The 26793-nt window shown below is 40.6% G+C and overlaps 3 protein-coding genes across 6 annotated transcripts in view; 1 reads left to right on the plus strand and 2 right to left on the minus strand.

Annotated features, from left to right (window-relative positions):
• Positions 1-6485, minus strand: part of LOC138966655 (serine/arginine-rich splicing factor 4-like) — a 25158-nt gene extending 18673 nt beyond the window's left edge. For both annotated transcript variants that reach the window (XM_070338952.1, XM_070338951.1), the window contains exons 1-3: positions 5585-6485; positions 4650-5165; positions 2858-2935 (exon numbers count right to left, since the gene is read on the minus strand). In XM_070338952.1, coding sequence (XP_070195053.1) covers positions 2858-2935; positions 4650-5165; positions 5585-6463 — 1473 coding nt within the window. In that variant the 5' untranslated portion in view covers positions 6464-6485. The remainder of the gene's footprint in view (positions 1-2857; positions 2936-4649; positions 5166-5584) is intronic.
• A 66-nt stretch (positions 6486-6551) lies between these two features.
• LOC138966660 (NADH dehydrogenase [ubiquinone] 1 alpha subcomplex assembly factor 2-like) lies at positions 6552-18311 on the plus strand. Its single transcript, XM_070338960.1, has 6 exons — positions 6552-6759; positions 11627-11722; positions 13799-13839; positions 16769-16843; positions 17173-17239; positions 17961-18311. The coding sequence occupies exons 1-6, from the start codon at positions 6639-6641 to the stop codon at positions 18035-18037; spliced, it is 477 nt and encodes a 158-aa protein (XP_070195061.1). The 5' UTR covers positions 6552-6638; the 3' UTR covers positions 18038-18311.
• A 685-nt stretch (positions 18312-18996) lies between these two features.
• Positions 18997-26793, minus strand: part of LOC138966654 (AP-3 complex subunit delta-1-like) — a 65213-nt gene continuing 57416 nt past the window's right edge. For all 3 annotated transcript variants that reach the window (XM_070338948.1, XM_070338950.1, XM_070338947.1), the window contains 3 exons: positions 26454-26578; positions 25314-25393; positions 18997-24998 (listed from right to left, as the gene is read on the minus strand). In XM_070338948.1, the coding sequence (XP_070195049.1) occupies positions 24888-24998; positions 25314-25393; positions 26454-26578 (316 nt within the window). In that variant the 3' untranslated portion in view covers positions 18997-24887. The remainder of the gene's footprint in view (positions 24999-25313; positions 25394-26453; positions 26579-26793) is intronic.

Here is a 26793-nt window from a genome sequence, read left to right on the forward strand (position 1 = left end):
CCCCCCCCCCCCCCCCCCCCCCCCCCCCCGACAGAATTTAGGGCAAACCTTGAAGGTTTGCATCTTTCTTGACACATTTTTTGTTCCTCTTGTTCTTCTCCACTTACATTTCATTGTAAGCATATGTTGTGAGTGTTTGCATAGCCATACATGTCAGTGTGTCAGTGTGTGTGTGTGTGTGTGTGTGTGTGTGTGTGTGTGTGTGTGTGTGTGCGTGCGTGCAACAGAGAGAGAGAGAGAGAGAGAATTGAATTGAATTGAATTGAATTGCATTGAACTTTATTTAACAAGGATTAAGATTTAAGGCTACGCCTTTTCTTACAATCTGTCCTTGGGACGCATAGACACACAATTATATAATTAAAAATTAAAAATTAAAAAGTTAACCAACAAAAGGAGGTCGGAAAACTTCAGCACGTGATAATAAAGATGACGATGATGATGATGATGATGATAACGATGAAGAGGCATGAAGAGCATACATATGTGGTTATTCATAAAATCAAATGCATACTATGCAGGTAATTATAAATACAAGCTGGTAGCAATCGAACATGTAGCAATAGTACAACAAAAATATGTTCAGAACATACAATGTACAGCATATCTTTGACGAAATACTAAGTGTGGCAAATCAAAAGGCGTTAAACTACTCAGACATAAAGTGATTTTTAACACATTTTTTAAAACTTTTTAATGATTTTAAGTGCTTAAAGGATGATGGAAGCGAATTCCAAACTGTAGTTCCCGAAAAAGCAAGACTGGTCTTCTACAGGTCAATTCGTGGAATCGGTGGGATCAAGTTGACCGACCCATATCTGTGGGTAGCTTTATTAAATAATGATGTAATGTAAATCGGCACTTTACCGTAATACAATTTATGCATGAAAATGGCTTTGTTTAACTTGAGATTCTTTTCCAGTGGAAGAAAGTTAAGCCTTTAATTTCATATCTGTTGATGCATTATCTTTTACGATGAGTTTGGCCATAGACCAAATAGCCTGGACCGCCAACTCGTCAAGTTCGAGGTTACGACGCTTGACTTTCAGGGGCGCTTAGCGTCCGGTTTGAAAGGCCAGCGATTCGAAGACAGTGAAAAGAAAGCACGCTCCAGTTATTTGTGACAATGGGAGGTGACAATGAACTGGATTTTCCAAAACTCCAAACTAAACTTAACAAAACTCATTGAAAAACATGTTCCATATGCACTTTAGCTGAGTTTATTTTAGCATTTTCAGAACTTACCTCGGCAACTTTGTCCATGTTTACAATCGACACCGGATATGACATCCCCCTGATTTTTGAAAGGCCATGTAAGCGTAGGTTCCTAAATGCGATAGGCCGCTACCTCGTAATAGAGAGAAAGAGCGGAGAGAGAGCTTGTTGGCGGTCCAGATAAATGGTCTATGGTTTGGCCGAGCAACGATAGAGAGAGTCTAACTTTTTCAAGTGGACATTACTGCTGCCATCCCAGAGCGTCGAAACATAATTAATGTGAGGCATTAAATGAGCATGGTGGAACATTTCCAGAGTCCTTCTGTCCGTAAATTGCTTTAACTTGGATAGGAGGAAAACGTTCTTGGCTACTTTCTTGCAAATATGCTGTAATTGTGCCTGCCACTTGAATTCACAATCAATAATTACCCCTAAGACGCGATGCTGTTGAACTTGTTCAATTGATTGCGTACCAATAGTAACATTTAGTTTGAGTGGAGAAATCTGGTGTTTTTGTCTGGTTGCAATTACCATACTTTTAGTTATTGGATGGACAAGCATAGCATTAGCACTACACCAGTTATTTACATTGTTTAAAGCTGTTTGAAGGGAGGACTCTATTACTGGAACAGACTTTCCACTTGCATGAAGAGAAGAATCGTCAGCAAAAAAAATCACTTCTTACATTACTATCAGAAATGTGCAGTGGCAGATCATTGATATACAGACAGAATAAGATCGGCCCAAGCACTGAACCTTGCAGGGGCGGATCTGGGGGGGGGGTGCAATGGGTGCAATTGCACCCCCCCCCCCCCAGCGGGACCAAAAAAAAAAAAAAAAAAAAAAAAAAAAAAAAAAAAGAAGAAAAATGTATCACCTGAAAATAGCACTTTACACGCTCAGATTGCACCAGATTGCACAATTTTGCTTCCTTTTTAAAAAAAAATTCCGGGGGGGCATGCCCCCGGACCGCCCTAGCATGCTCGGCGCCATCGGTTCGGCACTTCGCGCCTTCGCTAATAAGATACAAAAAACCAAAAAAAAACAAAAAAAGAACTTTGCACCCCCCCCTTTCAAAACCCAGATCCGCCCCTGCTTGAGGCACCCCGTATACGCGTATTTCACAGTCTCCTCAGTAGATATTTTACAGTTTAGGGCAGTATATTGAGATCTGTCATGTAAATAGGAAGCAAAGAAGTTACACACTGAACTGTTTCTGACATACAACTGTAAGAAAGAGAGAGAGAGAGAGAGAGAGAGAGAGAGAGAGCTCCAGAACCCCTCTAGTAATGTTCGTAACTGTGAGAGTGTTTACACGTCTGTGTTTAAAATTACACAACTGCTTTTTCAAATTTTCAAGAGCGGTAAAGCCAATGAAAAAAGGATGGCCACATGTGCACTACGAGACATGTCTCTATCCAAAACACCTTCATTTTAAAGTTAAAAAACTGGGGGGTGGAAAAAAAGAAAAAGAGAACAAGCAAGGATAAGACACACAGACACTCTAAGACATCCCACAGTTGTACTGCAATCTTTATTCTGATCAAACAATATACAGTAGCAAGAATGCAACATCAAAAAACTGTCTTTTGTCAAAATAACACCATAAAGAAATATCTTTCTTCAAAATTAAACAACTTACCGCTGCTGGTGCTGAGTCTTTCTTTGGCTTCTGTACCACCCCTGTCTTAAGAATTTTGGAGATCCGTCGCCTGGCAATCTGAAGAGAGAAATCACTACCACCATAAACAAATGCATACAGATATTTAGACCACAACAAAATGAGTGCCTAGGTTCAAGTGCTTGATTCCTCCTGCCTCTTACCTAGTTTTATGCCAAGACTGCTCTGCCTTTTCTATTCTTCTGTTGTAGGGTACGTTTTGTGTGTGTGTGTGCATGTGCCTTTTTTCATTTCTTTTTTCATTAGTTGTTCTGCTTTACTTGTTCTATGTTTTTATTTTATCTATTTGTTTTTATCATTACTTTTGTGTATGTTGTATTTTGTAAGGCCCTGAACAGAGATGCAAAACAGGAACAAGTGACTATAAGCTCCGTTGATGAGCAATTTCAGAGATCATATTCAAATCTTGGTAGCTAAGCTTGTTACAGGAACAAGTGACTATAAGCTCCGTTGATGAGCAATTTCAGAGATCATATCAAAATCTTGGTAGCTAAGCTTGTTACTGGGCACAAAATCCTAAAGTACAGAGTGAATAGTGTTACGCAAACAAGTCTTTCCGATTTGGTGTGGGTCAAGATTCCAGTCAAACCTACTCTCAATAGCGACCACCTGCCCACACCTGACCTACCACCCTAACAAACCCCCAACCTTTTTTTTTCTTCAGTATATTTCACCTTTCCAAGGTGACCATCTGTGTAAAACGACCACTTTTTTGAAGTCCCATACATGGTCCTTAATCATTAGCAGGTTCGACTGTTAAGACGGGTCACACCACATTATCAATCATATCATGCCATATGACTGTCAAAGTTGTGCTGTTGTATTAGGACATGCAACTAACAAAAGAGTCCGCCACTCCAACTAAATAAATGGACAATAAATAAAATAACAGACAGCTAGATCTCTGTCTTACTTAAAAAGCAAAATAAATAATGTGACAGTATCTCACTCCTGTAGGATAGAATGATGCACACACACATTTTTGAAGGGGGTACCGTGACACACTTAACCTGTAAAGGGCCTGTCTAGGGATGCACTACATTTGGCTAAAGATTCATCATCAGTACTGATTTTCAGACTGGAATCATCTCCTATTTTCCATACAGAAAGGACATGAATGTAGACTTGGCTGAAAATTGAAGACGAGAGAAATTTCTGTTGGATCCGTAGCACTATGAACGCGAATCTAGCGCATAAATCTAACTGAACTGATTTGAAGAATAATGCATACATTTTAAGGGTGCCACAAAACTTACAAAAGTACACCTAGGTAGACCATTCGTGGGGTGCCTTGTAAATAAATAGTGGTGTACATGATTGTTTATGCCTGAAGAAAGGTACCTTTAAGTTTAACGCAAAGGAATTTAAATGGAAGCAACTTAACAAAAAACAAAAATTGATCATGATTTAGTTTTTTTGAGAAAAGGTCTATGGAAAGCATGGTGTCGATGGTGGTAATAACAACTGGCACAGTAAAACAATGATGATGTGGGTGGTGCGAAAATAGCTTGTTTGCAGATTTAGAACCAACAACAGCCAAAATGTGTGAATGATGATCAAATTTGAAAGAGAAACAGAAAGAAAGAAAGTGTGCAGAAAAAAAAGAAACAGAAAAACGAGCACTTGTTGCATTAGCACCGGAGAGTCCTTCGCAGGATGGGGACATTAAACATGGATCTATATGAACAGAACACACAGAATCAGGGAGTACAAAGTTGCAACAAGAACCAGACGCAGCAGTGTATTTCCTTACAACAGGCATTCCAGACGACGGAAGTGCCGGCGCCAGTGTGGCACGAATGATAGCAGTCCCAGCTCCCAAGGTTTCAGAACACGAGGTAGAATGAGCGTCACTGTTGTTCGAATCCTCAGACTGCTGTTGTACTGTGCTAGCAGACTGCATCTTCTTTCGGAACATCGCCAGGAAACTGCCGTCATTCTGGAAATGATTCTGCAGCTGCGGAGCAGCCGGCTGGGCTGAAGCAGCAACAGGCGGAGGTACCCAGGGTACCGAAGATGAACCCTGCTGCTGGTTTGGTGGCAGAGGAGGGGGTAAACCAGTTACTGCTGGCATCTGTCGCAGGTGTTCTGGAAGCGGTGGTGGGACCCATGGGACTTCCCTTGGACTGCGGCCTCTGTCTTTGTCTTGATCCCTGCTCAAGTGTCGACCTCCGCTGTGTCTGTCACGGTCTGAATGTCGGTGTCGCTTGTCTCGGTCTGAGTCTCTGTGTCGTCTTTCGCGGTCCCTGCTACGGCTCCGTCTCCTAGACTGGTTCAAGTGATGAAACAAATCACTTTTCAGAGAAAAATAATGTCTTAAAAGTTAAAAGGACACATGCATGCAAGCAGAATGGCTTACTACGTTTCTTACACTACATTACAGTACACTAAATTACAATGCACCATCTTTTTGACTGAATCATGATCATGTACCAAACTTAGGTGATTCAAATCGATCAAACTGATGTGGTTAATCATGTTAGTTTTGTTACTGAAACAAGGTATTCAAAAAATGTTATACAATTACGCTCTGACTGTTTCATGGAAAAAAGGATAACATTTCCTACAGACTTAGCTTATACAAGTACAACTTTATTTGACATTGCTTTGATCTGATAGGGATACTATTAATACTAATATAGTAATAATGGTATTTGTATGCAACTTATTTAAAGAAAAAAACCTTACATGACGCTCAACACTATCCTGCTTTTCACCATATCCACTGTCATCTCTAGAAGTAGAACTCTTCTTTCCTCGCTCTCTGGGATCAAGAGAATGTCTTCGATGGCTCCTGTCTTTTGAAGTACCTGCATCATCAAACCTTGAAACTTTACTTCTACGTTCATACGACCCATCAGTGGCTTTTGAGGAATATCTGTTATCACGCACAAGCATGTCACCAGAATTGTCATGTCCACTTGGGTTGGAACCAAATCTACTGTCACGACGTGGTGATCTGGAATGCTGTCTGTCTCTTTTCATTGTTTGTTTGCTGTCAAACTCTGTGCACTCCCTCGAGTCCCTGTCATGATTTAACCCCGAACTACTGCTTTGCACATATTTATGGTCATAGTCACTGATGACATTGCGTGCACTTTCTGCGACTCCACCGGTGAATATATGTTCACCTGCTGTGGCAACTGATAGGGACTGATTTTGCTGAAGTTTTGGGGCGAAGTCTCTTTTGTCTCCGAAGTCTTCCCCAATGCTTCTCTCAAAATCCATACTCTGTGTCTCTGGGTAAAACGAGGAAGATGAAGACTGCATATCACAGTGAAGATCACTTCTAATAACACCACTGGAGTGAGATGAACGAAATCTTGACTCCCTCCCTGTCTCGGACTCGAAGCTGCTGAAGCACTGGAAAGCGCGTTCGCCGTAGCCCTGGCTGCTTCCTGAGATATGCTCGAGTCTGGAAGTGGAATAGGATGCCGATGAGAAATCACTTCTGTTTGTGCTTGACTGACCCGTGTAGCCTTCTTCGTATTGTCTATTACTTGATCTGTGTGAAGTTTCTGCAAACCCGGTCCGCTCGGTGACAGTCTGCCTGTCGTAGTACGCCATGTTTACAACTGATGCGTCAAAAGATGTTTGAGAGATACGATCTTATTGGTCCAACATTTTCCATCGACCAATCCGCTAACAACTTTCTTCTGGCTCTAGGAAAAGCGTTAACATCCGGAGAACACCACGGCAAGCTCGTGAAAGTCATTTTAGCATGTAGAGTTCAAAGCGAAAAATGTCACGCGCAAAAGGTTTAATCAGCAGGATTTTTGCAAACATTTTCCCTCCACGTCCTACAAAATCGAGATTTGTCGGTGAAGATCACCTAGGCAACAGATACTATGAGCTTGACAAAGGTAAGTAGTGCGCGAAGCTGCTGTAGCAGACGATTTTTTTCCTGATAACTGCGATTTGCACGACCATAGTTGCATACTACCTTCACTGGCTTCAGATTGTGAAAATCTTTCTCCTGTCGTTTTGAAGTCGACATAGTGGTTGTGGGGACTGGAAAAAGTTTTCCATGAGCCTCGCTCCTTTTTATGCGTCACATCTCATTTAACAGATTTGTTGTAGGTTAAATATAAGTTATAGCATGCTCAAAATCGTTTTCTCAATGTCAATAATCATACAAGCACAGTCACAACACTGACTCAATAAAAGTTAGTTTTTTTATCGAGCAAATTATTAAAAGTGTAAATGTGTTGTGCATGTTTTACAACATATCTGCCAGGGTGTTTTATGAGGGCACAAATAATTAACGGTATACAGACGTTTCGCACTTTCGCCGTTTCGCACTTTGACGATTCGCACTTGTGCGAATCGTCACAAGGAAAAAGTTCGAACCGTCAGCATCAGGTGCGAATCGTCATAGTGATAGGTGCGAATCGTCACAAGGAAAAAGTTCGAATCGTCAGCATAATAAGGTGCGAATCGTCATAGTCATAGGTGAGCGATTTTGGTGTTGTTGTTGGGCGCAAAGTAAGAATCCGGGGCAGAGTTGGAATAATCGGGATTTCCCGAAACCTCATTTGATTTCCAACAAAGCGCCGCATTTCCGGAAACGAGCTGCCTCGTTCTAGAAATGGCAACCCTTCGACTGGCACAAAAAAGTAGGCCTATACCCTTTTCACAGGTCATGAATAAGGTATATGTGAAAAAGCAAGGTCTTATACAGGGGAAATCTTGGGGGGGGGGGGGGGGCATTACACTGTGTAACAATTCTCTCAGTGACACTCAGCGCATGCAGCTAGCTAGTTGCTGCTGTCTCGATCTATTTTGAACACAATGATTTTTTTTCTCAGAGTAGAGTGTTAGTTTGTTACAACAGGCTGAAATCATCTTTAATTTGAATCAACATTTTGCAACAATCAATCACATCAATATAGCGCACAGACTTACACATCACGTTTCAAGAGCCGAGAGAGAGAGAGAGAGAGAGAGAGAGAGAGAGAGAGAGAGAGAGAGAGAGAGAGAGAGAGACTGAGAGACTGAGAGAGAGAGAGAGAGAGAGAGAGAGAGAGAATTGCATGGCTTGTTGTGACAGGTGTCATGTTGATACAATGTTGCCATTGTATCATGGAAAACAAATTGATGAGGCTTGGTGTCGCAAGGTCGTGTTAACGAAACGTCAAAAATGACGTCAAAATAGCAGAATGCTAAAGCCGGCATGCGATCATACTGGAAAATCACCTACGCACACCAGATCCGCTCTTTGCCGGCTCACATATATATTTGAGGCCAGTACTATCACAGGGCCGCCCAACTCATGTCCCAAAATAGGTCATAGCTACCTGAGAGGACGTAAACTCCACCCCCTTAGTTTCTGAATAATCATAACCATGAAGCAAAGATCATTGCTGTCGTTTCTGCCTCCAAGAGGTCAGAAAAGCCCCTAATTGTCAGACACTGAAACTGAAAGTGATTCACGGCCTAGTAGGCTACGTCAACCGCCTGATGATGCTACGATGGCATAGCAAGTCACTCGGTGATTTTGACATCGGCTCTGCGCGTCAACACTTTTTTGACAACCAGGGGGGGGGGGGGGGGGGGGGGGAATAACCCGAATTTATTCCACAGAAAACGTCTGCGTGTCGATGGCATTGATAAACATTGATTTAGTCAATGTTTGCATTTGACTGGTTGCATTGGCAGGTTCAATTTTCGTGAGAGCATTGTGCCGCTCATGATGTCATACCGGTTTGAAAGATATCTAGCGCGATCACTGAATATAAATATAAGCTCTTTACAAATTTAAAACTAAAAATAAATATTGAAAAACAACAACATGCAATTTCCCCAACTGGCCAAGTAGCTAAAATTATCAAGCCAATCATCCTCACTAACACTCCCTCAGCCTGCTCAAGTTAGAAATTGCACAATCACTCATGAACGCGCCACCCTTCCTTTCAAGCGTTTCTCCTTTCGGCAGTATTTTTTGTGAAGGCATGCAGTGAGTGGCGACTCAGTGCGCTATCTGTATTGGGTGAGCGCGCTAGGCGAAAAATAACAGACCAGTATTTAAATACAGATTAACACGCGCACACACACACACACACCGGCACACACACACACACACACACACACACACACACACACACACACACACACACACACACACACACACACACACACACACACACACACACACACTCTCTCTCTCTCTCTCTCTCTCTCTCTCTCTCTCTCTCTACCAGGGACCTATATTATTCTCTACAAACTAAGAAACACACACACATATCGGCAACTTTGCTTCCGAAGTTCCCACTTTCAAATATAAATGACAATGACGTTTCGCACCTCTTGGCAATGACGTTTCGCACATCTTGGAAAAAAGTACGAAACGTCATTCTGAAAAGTGCGAAACGTCATAAGTAAAATGTGCGAAAAGACAAAAAAAGTGCGAAACGTCATGTCCAAATTGTAGATTAAGTGCGAATCGTCCGAAGTGCGAACCGTCAAAGGTGCGAAACGTCTGGTATTCATAATTAACTAATGTTTTCTAATATTAGTTTGACTTATGTAACCGGAGCCCCAGAGAGGGTCCGTATCCTCATTATTTGTTCTCAGGGGGAGGCTGAAGATTGCCGAGGAGAGCAACTATATTTATCTTCCTTTACTCTAGCCCTATGTAATGTAGTTGCACAATCAGTTTAGTCTATGCCTCGCGTTGTGTTCAATGCATGCCTACAATACTAGCCGACCTCGGTATTCAGAGGAAACCCTGTGTGTTTCTTAGTAATCTAGACTGTGTGTTACATGAATATTGTGATGTGTGTTTTGGATGTTAGAGTTTGCCACGTACGGTTTTAACAACACATGTTTACAGGACAACAGTCAAGGAGAGGCAGAAGTTACAATACATGACACCAAACCAAGCTCACCCACTCACGTTCTTTCACCGACACACGCATGTTCACGCTCACCTCTCGTACGTACAGTGGTGTTCACCATAACTCATAAAGAACAGTTACAAGGTTTTATTTACACTATAATACATGAAAAGCAAGTAAACAAACCCATCAAACAAAGCACCAAACAATCCTTAACTTTACTTAGCGTTTACCCCCAACTCAGTCCGATCAGTAACTATAGCACCTACGGCTCTTTTCTTGTGTAAGCTTTTATCATTCCTGCTCTGTTTCACACACAAGACAGACACGGCAACAACACGTATACTCAACACTGAAAGACGGAACGAACATGCAAACGTTCAGCATTTAAATACGACGCTGAGAGACAAAACGAACAAGCAGAACACACAGCATTTAAATTCAACGCTGAGAGACAAAACGAACAAGCAGAACACACAGCATTTAAATTCAACGCTGAGTTACAAAACGAACAAGCAGAACACACAGCATTTAAATTCAACGCTGAGAGACAAAACGAACAAGCAGAACACACAGCATTTAAATTCAACGCTGAGTTACAAAACGAACAAGCAGAACACACAGCATTTAAATTCAACGCTGAGTTACAAAACGAACAAGCAGAACACACAGCATTTAAATTCAACGCTGAGTTACAAAACGAACAACGAAACAGAGACAGATGAAAGTGATAGAGAGTACTTACACACTTATGCAGCGTGTAAGAGAGAGAGAAAGGGACGAGGAAAAGAGAGCAAGCACTTATTCAGCGCTGACTGACGACACTCGCAGAGCCGGCCTCTTTTATACCCTCTCCAAGACTCTGTGATTGCTGTGGGCTGGCTGTAAGGGAGGGGGTGGGGGTATCTACAGGAAAGGTGGGGGTAACCAGAAGGAAGGTGGGGTCACTGAGTACCTGCAACTCTGAGCTAGTAGGGCTCTCCCGCTACACTTAATTCAATAAAGATCTTATCAGTGCTATTTCTTGTTGCATCAGTCGTACATTACATTAAAAAACAAAATTCAACATTTACATCATCGATACCATGAACATTAAATTGTACGTCTGAATGTCAAGTCACCTCATGATTTTCTTGATTTAAGAGTTTGGAAATTGAGTGCACGCAGCTAGCCTGTTGACATATATATATGTCATGTTTTTTTTAATCTTTAATCAGTTTCGTGGACCTAATTTGCACCCTTTCTACGGCTGCTGATTGTCACTTCAAATAGGGGTGCCAGATGATGTTATTCTAAGTGTGGTCTAACCTGTCCCCTGATTCTTACAGGCGAGAATTGGCGAGTGGGGCGAGGAAGTACCGTTTCTTGGGCACATCTCGCCGCGAGTGACGCTAGAATTCTCGCCTCGAACGCTAGGTAGCTTTGGGCTTGCTCGCTTGGCGAGAAAACATGGCGGCCACGCAGCTGCCCATCCGATTGGCTGTCCATGGTTTTTTACCGACCAGTGCAGACGACCTTTTCGGAATCAACCAATGGTGTTTAATTCTTGCGTAGCTAGCCATTAAACCGTTTCAAAGACAATCTCGCCTCCAGCTTCGCGAGCGGCTAGCCGAAAGAATATCTCGCCTGAAAGAAACACGCGTCAGTGCTTTATGCAGTTTTAAAAACATCTTTATCAAAAAAGGAAAAATTCTCTTTATTTTGCCAATCATTTTACATGTATTAGCTTTATTAATAATGTTTTGTCAAAGCTCAATGTATTATCAAATGTTACTCCCAGATCTTTCTCCTACTCACACTTCAAAACTGTTCTCATGTCATCATTCACCTTGACTGTACAACTTTCTATACTCCCGAATGTGCTGATATGGGTATTCATGCACTATAATTGCAGATAAAGAGGGAGAGCGCAGAGGATCAAGATGGGTGGAATCCCCTGGCATGGAAGAGGACCCCACGTTCGTCCCTGAAGTGCCTGTAGAATGGGATTGTAAGCATGTCATGGCTAATTACACTTTATTGTATTTTGCTTTTGTGTCGCCATTCAAGAATTTGAACAACAAAAGACCCCCCGCGGGTTAGGGGGAAGAATTTACCCGATGCTCCCCAGCATGTCGTAAGAAGCGACTAACGGATTCTGTTTCTCCTTTGTTAAGTGTTTCTTGTATAGAATATAGTCAATGTTTGTAAAGATTTTGGTCAAGCAGTATGTAAGAAATGTTAAGTCCTTTGTACTGGAAACTTGCATTCTCCCAGTAAGGTAATATATTGTACTACGTTGCAAGCCCCTGGAGCAATTTTTTGAGTAGTGCTTTTGTGAACAAGAAACAATTAACAAGTGGCTCTATCCCATCTCCCCCCCTTTCCCCCTCGCACCATGCTCCAGCAAGACTTCTAAAACATTTCTGAAGGAGCGAACTTCAAATTTGGTGTAAGTTATTCAAGATGTGTGCTGCTAGGCTACATATAGATATGTATCTGTATATATATACGACTAGTGTCTGTCTGTCTGTCTGTTCGCGATGCACGGCCAAAGTTCTCGGTGGATCTTTTTCAAATTTGGACACCGTATTCAGCTACACCCCGGACACAACCTCATCGATGAGATATTTCAACACGTGCTCTCAGCGCGCAGCGCTGTGCGCGCTGAACCGATTTTTTTTTGTTTTTGTCGGGATCCACTACCAGTAACTCTTCCTTATCTTCTCCAGTGTTTTCAGCCGCGATTATCTCCTTTCCTCCGTGTGGCGTCAATCCATATTCCCGTTACTACGTTACTATTTTTAGAAGGTCACTGCACGTTACTATTTTTAGAAGGTCTCCAGTGTTTTGCGCGTTTATCTCCTTTCCTTCGTGCGCCGGCGAAACCGGCGTACACCCGGCTCTACTTCTTCCCGGCGAAGCGGGTAATCATCTAGTATATATATATATGTGTAGAATGGGATTGTAAGCATGTATCTTATTGATTACCCTTTATTGTAATGTGCTTTTGTGTCATCGTTGAAGAATAGATGATGTTTCGAAATAACATTGCCTTTTTGTATGGGTTGTGAAAGCGTGAATACTCTTGCTTTTAGAGAGTACAATTTTCCCACGTGACATTATAGGCCAGTAACTATAGCGAGGGATATGTCTGAAACATGTGGACAAGGAGCATGTTTAGAAAGCTTGCCTCACTAAAAGCAAGGGCATTCACTCTTTCACAACCCATACAAACCAGACAGTTATTTTCAGAGACCGTCTATTCAAACACAAATAATTCTTTGACGATCATCAAAGTTGATGAACCCCCTGCGGGTTAGGAGGAAGAATTTACCCGATGCTCCCCAGCATGTCGTAAGAGGCGACTAACGGATTCTGTTTCTCCTTTTACCCTTGTTAAGTGTTTCTTGTATAGAATATAGTCAATGTTTGTAAAGATTTTAGTCAAGCAGTATGTAAGAAATGTTAAGTCCTTTGTACTGGAAACTTGCATTCTCCCAGTAAGGTAATATATTGTACTACGTTGCAAGCCCCTGGAGCAAATTTTTGATTAGTGCTTTTGTGAACAAGAAACAATTGACAAGTGGCTCTATCCCATCTCCCCCCCTCCCCCCCCCCCCCCCTTTCCCCGTCGCGATATAACCCTTCGTGGTTGAAAACGACGTTAAAAACCAAATAAAGAAAGAAAGTCGATGAGTCACTGCACAAGATCTGTGCTAACGGGCTGCAAGTTCTTCTAAACAAAATAAATATAGGCATGAAGATTGATTGAAGTTCATACTCAAGACAGTAAATCAGTGCTAATCTTATTTATTTATTTAAGTATGAATCTAGTTCTCAAAAAAATGTTTGTTGAAATTAATCTTCATGTGATTGAATTTTTAGGCCTTTATTATTTTATTTTTTAGTTGATTTTATGAATATCATATTAGAATTAAAAGAAAAACGAGAAAGGTTATACATGTAGTTCTTTAATCATAGACTTGATGGAAATAGAATGTTTAATACCATAGATCTTCAGTTCACAGTTCACTAAAGGTGTCATTCTTTTTTCATGTACTTTTTCTTTTTCTCCTTAATTCAGCATGGCTTCGGAGAAGACGGAATGTGCCGCCAGCACAAGAGGTACACATTTTTGTAAAAGTCCTTTCCTTTTTACATTTAGTCAAGTTTTGTTCTCTTTTTTTGTTGCCTTTTTCTTTGAACTTTTAGTTGCATCTTGGAAGGTTATTGCCTGTGTTAATGACATCAGTGTGACATGATTGTTATTGTCATTTAAATTAATGCTTGCGTTGTTGAAGACCGAAAGATGCTTATGTCCTTTACAAGAATAAGGCAAATTGTTGGGCAATTCTTGTCTCAATTTCTTTCTGATAAAATTGTTTTCAATATTCCTTTTTATGTTCACTATTTTTCTGGTGTCAAGTTTGGAAGCCACAGTATTTTTCTCATTTGTGGAAGTTGATGTGCTCGTGTATATATATATATACACACTCTTCAAAAAAAGTTAAGGATCACTTTTTTACAAGCACGCCACACAAAACAGACAAGACCGAATTCTTTCATTTTTTGAAAATTATATAATTGAACAACCAAGGAGTAATGACAAACAAAGCAAAGATCGAACGTGGCAGCGACAATTTAGCTAGAGTGTGTCAAATGTGACAACCCTCGAAAATGGAATTCACAACAATGTGAATCAGTGTCAATAACGCGTGTGCCCTCCGTTGTGTGCCAGGCATTCAACACATCGTTGGCGCATGGAGTGGATCAGGTTGCATATGAATGCTCTGGGAACTCCATTCCACTCCTGCTGGAGCCATTGCAGCAGTTGACCCAGATTGGCAGGAGGAGGGTGATGTTGCTGTACCCGACAACAAAGCTCGTCCCACATGTGCTCTATGGGGTTCAGGTCCGGGCTGTTGGCTGGCCACAGCATCCTGTTGACCCTGGCCTGCTGGATGAAGGTGTTTACAGCTGCAGAGCGATGAGGAGGTGCGTTGTCATCCTGAAGAATCGCACGAGGGCCGATCGCTTGGAGGGCTGGAATGACCAGGGGTTGCAGGATCTCATTCTGTTAGCGGACACCGGTCAAGTTGCCCACTACATGGTACAGAGGTGTCCTTAGACGTGTGCTGATCCCTCCCCAGACCATCACAGAGCCTCCGCCAAAACGCTGTCGTTCCAGAACAGCGCCTTCTCCGAAGCGCTCTCCGCGACGCCTCCACACTCGGATGCGACCATCAGCAGGTTCCAAGCAAAAGTGGGACTCATCTGTAAACAACACCTGAGCCCACTGCTGACATTGCCACCTTACATGTTAAGTGCACCAGGCTTGGCGAGCTGCTCGGTGATTAGCAATCAGGGTTGTTCCTCGGACTGGACGCCTTGCACGCAAGCCAAAGTTGTGTAAGCGGTTTCGGATCGTCTGACCACTGTGTGGTGACTCTGGGCCGACCAGAACGTTGTCACTCCTGCACTCTTCCAGTTGCGTGGAATCTCTGTTTTAGTCTGATGATGACAGGAGCCACTGCAAGCCTCTGGGCCACTTGCCTGGCAGCAACACCGTCTTGTAGCCATCCTATTGCCCTTCCTCTATCCAAATCGCTCAGTTTTCTTCGTGGGGGCATGTTGCTACTGTGCATAATTGTGTCAGCGTGTCAACCTTTAAACACAAGCTGGTGAGCGATGTTCATAGCCAGGACCCTGTTGTAGCACGTGCATCACAACCTTTTGCCCTGGCATGATTTCCGCAAATTTCATGGGGCTATATAAAAAAAACACCTTTTTCTTCCAAAATGCAGAAGCTTTTGAGAAGTCCCACAAAGGAAAATAACTCTGCTTGCCAAACAAAATTCTAGGTCAAGACTCTTTGTTCATTTGTTAATTCAAACACATTAATCTTTTAATTATTATGTCGATGTTTAATTTTTTGGCAATTTTTGACTCACATGCGAAGCAAAAGTGAGTCTATGTACTCACCCGAGTCGTCCGTCCGTCCGGACGTCCGTCTGGAAAACTTCGTTGGATATTTCTTGGACACTATTCAGTCTATCAGTACCAAATTTGGCAAGATGGTGTATGATGACAAGGCCCCAAAAAACATACATAGCATCTTGACCTTGCTTCAAGGTCAAGGTCGCAGGGGCCATAAATGTTGTCTAAAAAACAGCTATTTTTCCCATTTTTCCCATTTTCTCTGAAGTTTTTGAGATTCAATACCTCACCTATATATGATATATAGGGCAAAGTAAGCCCCATCATTTGATACCAGTTTGGTTTACCTTGCTTCAAGGTCAAGGTCACAGGAGCTCTTCAAAGTTGGATTGTATACATATTTTGAAGTGACCTTGACCCTGAACTATGGAAGATAACTGTTTCAAACTTAAAAATTATGTGGGGCACATGTTATGCTTTCATCATGAGACACATTTGGTCACATTTGATCAAGGTCAAGGTCACTTTGACCCTTATGAAATGTGACCAAAATAAGGTAGTGAACCACTAAAAGTGACCATATCTCACGGTAGAAAGAGCCAATAAGCACCATTTTACTTCCTATGTCTTGAATTAACAGCTTTGTGTTGCATGACCTTGACCTTGGGTCAAGGTCACATGTAGTTTGGTAGGAAAAATGTGTAAAGCAGTTCTTAGTGTATGATGTCATTGCTAGGTTTAGTTATTTGACCTTGACCCTGAAGGTCAAGGTCATGTAAAGGTCAAGGATGTGAGTCGTATGGGCTTTGCGCTTCTTGTTTATAATTAGATCTGTTTTTTCAACCGATCCTTAACTTTTTTTGAAGAGTGTATATATAATGTATACAGTCAAACCTGCCCTGGTGACCGCCTCTCAAAAACTGACACCTGCATGCCCATTACAACCGCCCAAAATATCCCTGAAGATTTGTTCTATGTAATTCACCTTTCCATAGCGACAACCTGTTTATCACAACCATGTTGGGTCGGTCCCTTGGGTGGTCATCATAGACAGGTTCAACTATACTTTCAATATTAAGTCACTCATGGTGATGATGGTGTGTGTGTTTTTTCACAGGAGCTGGACAGAAACTATGCCACGATGATACGAACACAAGTGCGAGCTAAAGAGCTGGAGAAAACTGGAGGAAAGGTAATTGTTCAATTGTTTAGTATGTTCTGTCCGTTATCTATGTATATATCTACAGTGGTACATTTGATGAAAGCACACACCATTCGAACCAGCCAAAAATATCCCTACATTGCAGATGGCCTGTCATTACAGGTATGTTTTGGTGAAGGTAATAGACAAAAGAAAATCAGAAACTATTCTTTTTTGGGAGGTGTCCTCTTATCGGAGATCATATCACAGGTACTACTGTATTTATATGTCTACCTATCAGTCTTTTCTTAATTAATTTATTAATTTGTTAATTTTATTACTCATATTCTGTCACTTAATGGCACTCCTGATTATTTCAGGCTAGTGATGCCGACACCAATGCAGAGGCACCTTACACTGAGACCGTGACGCAAGATTCTTTCAACAGTAAGTCAACTTTTGTCCAGCTCTTGCATCATAAGGAGCCTCATCTGTAATTCCAGCTGAAGTTGCATGTGGGTAAATAAATTGAAGTTTCTGAAAAGTTTGCCATGTTGAGGAAGTTCTGTGAATGCATGATAAGTAAGACGAACATATACATGCAATATATTTAATTAAGAATATTTAACTTATAGGTGCTGTTATGGTAGACAATGAAAATGATACTGCATAGAAATGTTGATATAACTGTTAAGGCCAAAAAGAAAAATATGTCTGTTTCCGGTAACCCGACCGACCCTATTTTTAAGCGCCGACCCTAAAGTTTTTTTTTGCTTTTCGTACAAACAAACAAAAAACTAAAAAAGTCAAGTATACTTTATTTAGTTTCAATATATCTAGGTCAAAAACATGTGCTGAATAATTGTAAGTTAACTAAGGAAGCGTTAATAAATTTAAAAAAAAACACGTAAAAAGACGTTAACAAAACGTAAGAAAAAGGGTTTGTTTTTTGTTTTTTTAATTTTAAAAAAATTTTAAAAAACACCGACCGACCAACCCTATTTTTTTCGGCGATGTTACCGGAAACAGACATATTTTTCTTTTTGGCCTAAGATGTTTTGACAAAAGAAAAGATAAATAAATAAGATTTAAAGGTAATATTTCCAGGTTGATGCTTTCGAAATTCTGCCAGAAAGTGTGTTCACATTCATATCTGGCCTTTCCACAGGTAAATTTCCTGCATACAAGGATTTTGAAACCACGCCAGGCCAGTTCAGAGACAAGGGGAAATCACAGGACGGTTGACACTAGTGCTGAGTATCGACTTCATAGGTGAATGCAGCGCCTTTTATATCGGTATGAACTGATACAGAAGTGTGTGTGTGAGCTTGTGTGCAGTGTGAGCAAGTTTGTGTGTATTTTTTCATTGTTGTTGTTTCTGTAATGACCACAGACTTTCAGAATTTGTTAAGCATGCTCGTTAGACAACAGATGGTTGTGTGTTTCTATTTTGTATGCGTTGAAATGTATGTTGCCTACTGTTTCATAGATGAGGTGAATAAATAATTTGAAGAATGCAGTAACTGACTCTGGCTTTATGCGCTAAAGCTATGTGTGAAAAAGAGTTTGTTGGAACATAAGTGTGGACGAGCTGGATGTTTATTCAACGGTGATATGCATTTGTGTCCCTCTCTGCCGGAAGGCTTCTTTGTTCAGCCTTTCTTTCTTTATTTGGTGTTTAACGTCGTTTTCAACCACGAGGGTTATATCGCGACGGGGAAAGGGGGGAGATGGGATAGAGCCACTTGTTTCTTGTTCACAAAAGCACTAATAAAAAATTTGCTCCAGGGGCTTGCAACGTAGTACAATGTATTACCTTACTGGGAGAATGCAAGTTTCCAGTACAAAGGACTTAACATTTCTTACATACTTGACTAAAATCTTTACAAAAATTGACTATATTCTATACAAGAAACACTTAACAAGAGTAAAAAGAGAAACAGAATCCGTTAGTCGCCTCTTACGACATGCTGGGGAGCATCGGGTAAATTCTTCCCCCTAACCTGTGGGGGGTTTTGTTCAGCCTGAAACAAGGTATTTAACATTCATAGATGTCTGAGTAAGAACTAACAGGTTTTCTGTCTCTCCCTCTCTCTCACATACACACCAAAAGTTAGACAATTTGCCTTTCATCACAGATGCTAACCAGTAATCGAACACAGACGAAGACACCTCAGGCAGAAAAAGAGCTACAAACATAATCCTTTCATATTTTTCATTTTTATTTAAAATAATTTATCTTTACATGCTCATTCTTTCCGATCACTGATAGATTTAGATTTCATTGCAGAACATGTACAACACAGTTTCACATTTCACTGGACATAACCAATTAACTGCAGGGTGGCACTGATATTTGACAGTGGGGGAGAACACAAATAAAAACTGACCAAACACATCACAGACATAGAAATAAAGTGGAGCATGAAACTTTCGGTGCAAATAACATCTCATGACTCGTGCAAATGTGCAGGTACATTTATATCAGAAAATGTCACTGTTGATAGAATTTTACCAGCACCATCACACAAAATAAACACAAAAATAAGACGGGGAAACATGACAGAGCCATTAGGATATACATTGTAAATTAATAGAAATTTGCCGTTGTTGCACTGAGGAGCTCCTTTCTCTTGCAATAGTCTGTTCAAAAAGATTTAAAAGGAAACTGGGGTAAAAAGAATTCAAATGTCTTCAGGAGCTTGAGGACACAACACATGAGTTACTGCTCTGCCTTCTTTTCACTTATCCCAGCAAAGTAGAGGCCCACTGCTCCATCTATCAGGGGCAGATTGCACAGATTCTAATGTACCATTTAAACATTTTCTTGGGATGGGGGAAGGGACGTTTCATTCATTCCTCACACATGAATCTTCAGACTTTTGGCTGAAATCAGACTTGTTCTTTACCCCCCAAGAGTTCAATCATAGAGCAGATTTGGAGAATCAATCCTGGAGTTTCTTTACTATCTTCGAGTCCAATGTCATTTTCAGACTATTTCACATATCCCGGTTCCAATGTGTGATTCCTTTTATTCCCCTGTGGACCCTTGGACAACTGCCCACATGAGTACAAGATGTTACATTTTCTACCTCTACTAATGTGAGGATGAAGGTAATCTAATCCCTTTCTTAGAGGAACAACGGCAAGAGACTGAAAAGCTCCACAACGGATGTTGCTTGAGTTGGGGAATAGAGGAAAAAGAGAATGTGTGCGATCTGTTCAGACAGGTGCAAGGAACAGTGAACATAAATGCGATTTTTGACAACTTCAGTACATACGACTGGTTCTATACAGGACAGGACAGTGTGAAAAGGTCAAGAAACAATCCGGTAGGAAGGAACAGTATGGGAGCTTAACTAATGTACGAAAACTACTGAACAATTTTTCCGAGCCACCAATGCCATGGGACTTATCGTCTCATCCTCAGTTCAGACCTTTGATTTCTTCTGGCACCTGCCAATAGAATGCTCATGAAATTGCCCGAGTTGAGGCTTCAAGCACTGCCTTACACACCCTATACACCAAAACCTCAGTTTAACACCCTCCGTTATGACTCCCTTGAAAGACCATATTTTCTCAGATGTTTTTTTCATAGAGTCACTAAATTTACCTCCATCTTCAGATTCCCTCTCTTTTTAAGACCTTAATTTTTCTGATTTTTTTGAGGTCTTAAACCAGAGGTACCACTGTATCAGAATTAGAACAGAAAGCTGGGGTGAAGTGACTGTGGACAGGAAGACAAAACACTCACCACGAACTACTGAATACTGTGAGGCTGGAATACATACTAAAAGAATACACACTCTACTGGTTATAGGTGAACATGAAGGTTATACCATAGAACAAACTGGTTTTGACATCCCACTTCTTGGGAAAAAAAGTACTGACTGCTGCAATGATATACCTCGGATGGTATTCCTACTGTGCAATTGAACTTTCAGAACAATAGTTGTTGCATTCTTTCTTTCTTTCTTTCTTTATTTGGTGTTTAACGTCGTTTTCAACCACGAAGGTTATATCGCGACGGGTAGTTGTTGCATGGGACTAACAAACATAAGACATAACATCCAAAACCGATGACAAACACTTGACAGATTAATTAATAAGGTGTTAACAAAAGCAATGTTTTGCAAAAATCCCCTGATTTTGACTTGTGAACAAAAATATGTACATACAGATATTGCTTCACAATTGCAACTTGTAACAATCCCAAAGTTTGAAGACAGAAGACCAACAAAAGAAATCACCAAAGAAAAAGAGTAAAGAACATAGCCTGCAGACTATTAACGATTTAATGTAACGAAATGCCGGAGTATTAGAACCTGCAGCAGTAAATGTAGAATACAAGAACTCTTACAGTTACAATGAATGTTGTTTTATCACCAGAAAACATAAAATGTGACCATTACTGCTAAATGTGGGAATTTATTTTGAACATCAAACAAAGAAAAATTACATTTTAAACATTACATGTACAAGTAATAAATGGATCATCAAAATGAAAACCAATTCATAAAACTGCATCTGTCTTTCCTTGCAAGTTACATATATATACTGTACGTATACCTCTCTCTCTCTACATCTATATCTATATACACACAAACATACATATACTCACATATACTTTCACACTGTCTAAATCAAAACACCTTCTACCCACTTTCTCCTCTCTTTTTAAAGTATCAACAGTCATGATTTGTGTACACAGTGGTCCCAAAGATTTTCTATGACAGTGTACACTCATAAATGAGTGTTCATGTATACAAGCGTTAGCATTCATAACACAATCGCATCATCACTACATGTACTGCATTCTCCTTCACCCCTTCAAGCACAACATCTCCAGCATCATGATCAATTGCACCGTTACCTAAGCCTAAACCCTAACAATTCTTCATCTTGCTCTTTCCTCTGCAGGTGACAGTATTCAATTGATGAAGAAAATTCATGCATTTTTAAATCACAATAAAATGTATCCTTTTGTGTTGCTGATCAAGCATGAAAATCCAGAACGCTGGTTCTTTCGTATAACTCACTCTCACTGCTCTTTCACGCTTCACAACTACTACAAATTGTTGGAAAACAAATGCATTTCTCATGCGCCAGAATTGTTCACAATTTGTTCCAAGCAAAAGTTTTTCCTCACATCATGATCACTAACAAGAAACCCAGCCGTATCTCACAAAACTTTAAAAAAAAAAGTAAACAAGAACAAGTATTCCAGAAAAAACAAAGACTGATGGAGACCATCACAAACATTCAAATCAGTCAAGCGTTTCAGTCTTGTGACAACAACATCCAGATCTAGCCCCGTGTGAGCTTTGTCGTCACACTGTTCACTCTTCTTTCAGCATGTGACTTCGCTTCCACGGGGCTATATCAGAAGTATGCTCTTGTGACTGAGTAAGTTTTGTCTGTTCAGTCTCCTTTACATTCCCAGAACAGTAGTTTACACAGGTTACATGTCTGCAATGGTTGTAAGCATCATATTTTCCATAAGAAAAAAACAAAGCACTTTGTTACTAGTACACCTCTTCATGAAATAAATACTTTAAAGATCATGCGCAAGAGAAACATTGAAGAAGTTCTGACATAGCTTTGAGCTTAGCTTCGGCATTATTTACTGCAATCATGTGGTACAAGAAGCTCATAACACCGTTGATAATTATAGTTTTGATCTTTCATTTAAAATGAAAAGCTAATCTACATAAATTTGCATCATTCACAGCTATCTCAGGTAAAAGGCCTTCAGAACAATTTCCAGATTCCGAATGAACAAGCTTTTCATGCGAAACAAAGACAAAATGAGCTACATATGCTCGTAGCAACAGACCTAAGCATATACAATCATGGCCGGTTTATCAAGGAGGAAGAAAACCCCCCACCTGTGAAGACTTTCAACTGGAGAAGAACATCACAAAGGGCAGAATTCCATCCAAGACTAGTAGGTGACACAAATTTGCAAACGAGGTAACTTTTTAACATGGTCATAGCGAGTACTTTTTAGGTTAATATATCTTTTATATTTTTCCACCAGAAAGGCCAAGAGTCAGAGGTGTGATTCGACTTCAAGCAACACAAGTAAGTATGTATGAGGCAATGCCTAGGGTGGCTGTACGGAATGTTGGTAGGAGCACATTTTGTTGAAACACCTTTCTGCACAGAGTGAGAGCACCAAAACACAACAGCTAGTCAAAATGTTACTGTTACACAAATAATCACGCCAGAAATACTTGGTATTTTTGGAAAGGATAAAAAAAACTTCAATAATACAATATATTAACTTAAGTCATCATAAAATGCCAATCTAAAAGAAAATGGCCCTAGAATGAGCTTTTGAGACTTGTCTCCAAAATCCTCAAATCTTCATTATTTAAACTTCATATACTCTCACTATACTGACTTTTTTTCAATTTGTAGAAAAAAAAAGAAAAACCGAAGAATACATTTTTTATTAAAATAATTGTTTACTTACATAATGATAGTGTGTGTGTGTGTGTGTCAGTTATCTCACTTTGTGCAGAGGCTATCACAATTTATTGCACATCAATTTTGTTATGAATATGTTCTGGCATTTTCAAAAGTACATTTAGCAATTCACACAGTAGTTACATAATGTGGAGGTACACACAATAAGAATACAGTGGTACCTGAGATGAAAGGTCACCCTTGGGACAAGCCAAGTGTCCTTACATTGCAGGTGGCCTGTCATGACAGACACATTTTAGTTGAAATAATAGGCAACAATACAACAGGTGTCCTTTCAAGGGAGGTCTCCTCTCATTGGAGGGGCCTTACATCACATGTACCACTGTAGTTATTATTAGGAGAAAATAATCAAATTTTACCACTTGTTTCTAAATACATTGCATGGCTGTTGTTTTAATCACATGCTCACCGATGTCCGAACTCTTTTTTCGAATAAACTAAACCTTATGTTATACAATTGAACAATGTTTCCATGATACATCCATTTGTGTATCGTCATTAAATTGCAAAGTTTTCATTTGTCATTTTTTCATTTAAATAAAAAAACATGTGTAATCTGCCCTGTTTTTGTGTGTTTGTTTTTGTTAACCAGAAGCATCTCCTCCCAACATCAAATCTTAAGTACTAGTAAGTATCTCTTCATGAGCCTATTTTCCTTCCCAAAACTATGATATATTCTCTCATCCCACTCCAAGCTCACCTCAATCGCAATCCACTTGAACACACTGCACTTAGCCTGACAAAATGCAACTTGATCACAACAACCTTTAGCATAATGTTCTACATGTACCAGCTTCAGGCTTTTTAAACTACAAGACTCGCTGAAGTCTGCCTTGCCATGACATTTGAAAACAGAACTTGTATGCACGTGTGCGACATGCGAAAGAAAGAGAGAGAGAGAGAGGGAGAGAGAGAGATCATTACAAAGTGGTATACATCTGTCACTGTGTCTGTCTGCAAATAAGGGTGCGCGTGTTAACGCACTATTTGAGGGTGTTTCAGTTTGTGTGACAAAGAGACAAGGAAGAGAAGTAGCGATAGAGAATTAATGACAAACTCCCCAGTCTATCTCTTTGGTCAATGAGGGATAACAATTCTAATACTGAGCAAGATGAGATACCTCATACGCATGCATGGACCAACATGCAACTAAGTCACACAAACAAAAAAACGAAAAAAAGAACAGAAAAAAAAGCTTACAGTTCTTTTACAAGAAATCCTCCATGCTGCAGCAAATGCGGGTACAGGCAAACTTGAGCCAGCATGTGCGTTCCTAGTACAGTGGTACCTGCAATGAAAGGACACCCTCAGGACCAGCCAAAAGCGTCCCTACATTGCAGGTGGCCTGTCTTGACAGGGTATATTATTATTAATATAATAGGCAAAGGGATGGCAGGTGTCCTTTCTTCGGAGGTGTCCGCTCATGGCAGGGGCCTCGCATCGCAGTTACCACTGTATGATGTATGTAGTTCACGCTTCACCTTATCAACATCAACGACAGAACTGTAAATTACACTTCATGTACTGTGCATTCACAGAAATGTGACGAACACTTCAACAGTCCTTTGTCCAAAAGTTTAGCCTTGGAAGACGGGACCTAGCGTTAAGATACAGGGGCTGTGGTTTCGCTGCAAACTATCCTGACATCCTCCAAAATGTTAGACAGGAAGCTGTTGTCTGTGCTCTTGCCGTCCACTGTCAGTTCTCCGTTTGACTGCAAAACAAGTGAACAGGATCAAGTTAGTTTGTGCTTGTTTAAGACATGCAGCCTGAAGAGAACACAAGTGATGGGAAACTATGCGATGTTCAAGAGAAGAACAGACTAACATAGAGGATGAGAATACACGTACACTTTGAAATACCACTTTTTAGCGCTGTCACTATTTTAATACCTTTCAAAGCATAAAACATCATCCAATCAAAAAAATACTCATGTCATCAAAGAAAACAACAATAGGACTACTCTTACATAAAAAAAAAAAGAACAGAAAAGTACAGTCTCACATTAAGCTCAACCTGAGAGACTCACCATTTTCAAGAGCAGACATACGGGATGATCCTGAATGGAGCGGCTGAACAAGGACGCGCTGTCACCAACTTGCTCCACCACTAACAACACACACACAATTCTTGTTAAAGGCACACTCCTTCCCACTAAAACACTTTGGCTCAACATGACAGGAGAGTGGCTTTAACCTTCAGGCTACTAGAAAAATCAACATCAAAATTATAGTTCTTCACCCCTACAGACATACAAACGCTCACCCTCCCCTTACCTCTACAGTGGAACCTCTATTCTAACACCTTTCTGGCATTTCTTTTTTTTTCAGGAGTATTTCCATGTCAGGTGTACTTGTTTGTTTGTTTATTTGTTGCTTAACGTCCAGCCGACTACGCAGAGCCATATCAGGACGAGGAAGGGGGGGATGAAGGGGGCCACTTGTCAAGCGATTCCTGTTTACAAATGCACTAACCCATTACTTGTGTCCCAGCAGGCTTTAGTAAAACTAAATTAATACCTACTGGAAGATTACCAGTTTCCAGTATGTTAAAATAGGCTTAACCTATCTACTGCTGGACTTACATCAGAACACTAACAGATTAAACTATACATGAATCGCGAGACAAGCGGCAAGAGAAGAGATTTTTGGAAAAAATACAGGTGAATGAGCAAGAAGGCAGAAAAAAGAAAAGAATTCATGAAGAAAAAGAGAGCATGACAGGAAAGAGGAACCAAAAATCTACCTAACAGCAAACTAGAAAGCTCCTGCGGTTCAAAAAACAGGAGGGGCCTTTAATTTCATAACCGCAGTGCCCCACTGCGGGAGTCAGGTGTACTGCAACATTGGTAATAACAATCGGTATAAAAGGATTCAAGCTTCATACTTCTTGAACACAGGTGCTGAATGCTTCTATGCCTCCCAAATATAGAGTTGAACCTGCCCTGGCGACCACCTCTTCCTAATGACCACTTGCCCACAACGACCACCCCAAAGGATCCCCGATGAGTTTTTCCATACAATGCACCTTTCCATAGCAACCACCTGTCTAGAATGACCGGTTGCTTGGGTGGTAGTTATAGACAAGTTTGACTGTACATTCTCTCAACTATTTGAGGCATCAAGCACCGTTATTGATTTGCTTTACACTGTACAGTGTTATTACTTACCTCGTAAATGCAGGAAGAAAGAGAGACGAGCCAGAATGTGAGACAGGGGGACCGCCTCCACCGCTACATTAATGGAGCTTTTGGCCGTCAAGTCTCCACTGCCCAGCAAATCCGCAAAGTCCTCACTGCAATCAGAGTCACTCAAATACTCACATTGTACTTTGTGCTTCTGTATTCACTAAAAATACATTTTACTTTAAGCTTCTGTGTTCACTGAAACACTAATATCTTACTTTGTGCTTCTGTTTACTTTGTGCTTCTGTGTTCACTGAAACACTAATATCTTACTTTGTGCTTCTGTATTTACTGAAAAACTCACATTTTACTTTGTGCTTCTGTA

The sequence above is a fragment of the Littorina saxatilis genome, linkage group LG5, assembly GCF_037325665.1.
Source record: "Littorina saxatilis isolate snail1 linkage group LG5, US_GU_Lsax_2.0, whole genome shotgun sequence".
In the NCBI taxonomy this organism is placed as follows: Eukaryota; Metazoa; Mollusca; class Gastropoda; order Littorinimorpha; family Littorinidae; genus Littorina; species Littorina saxatilis.

What these genes read in the sequence shown, in the direction of transcription:
- LOC138966660 (XM_070338960.1), top strand. Translation starts at nt 6,639, where the DNA reads ATGTCACGCGCAAAAGGTTTAATCAGCAGGATTTTTGCAAACATTTTC. An exon ending in ATACTATGAGCTTGACAAAG is followed by an intron (nt 6,760 to 11,626) that starts GTAAGTAGTGCG and finishes CTATAATTGCAG; the next exon opens with ATAAAGAGGGAGAGCGCAGA. An exon ending in AGTGCCTGTAGAATGGGATT is followed by an intron (nt 11,723 to 13,798) that starts GTAAGCATGTCA and finishes TCCTTAATTCAG; the next exon opens with CATGGCTTCGGAGAAGACGG.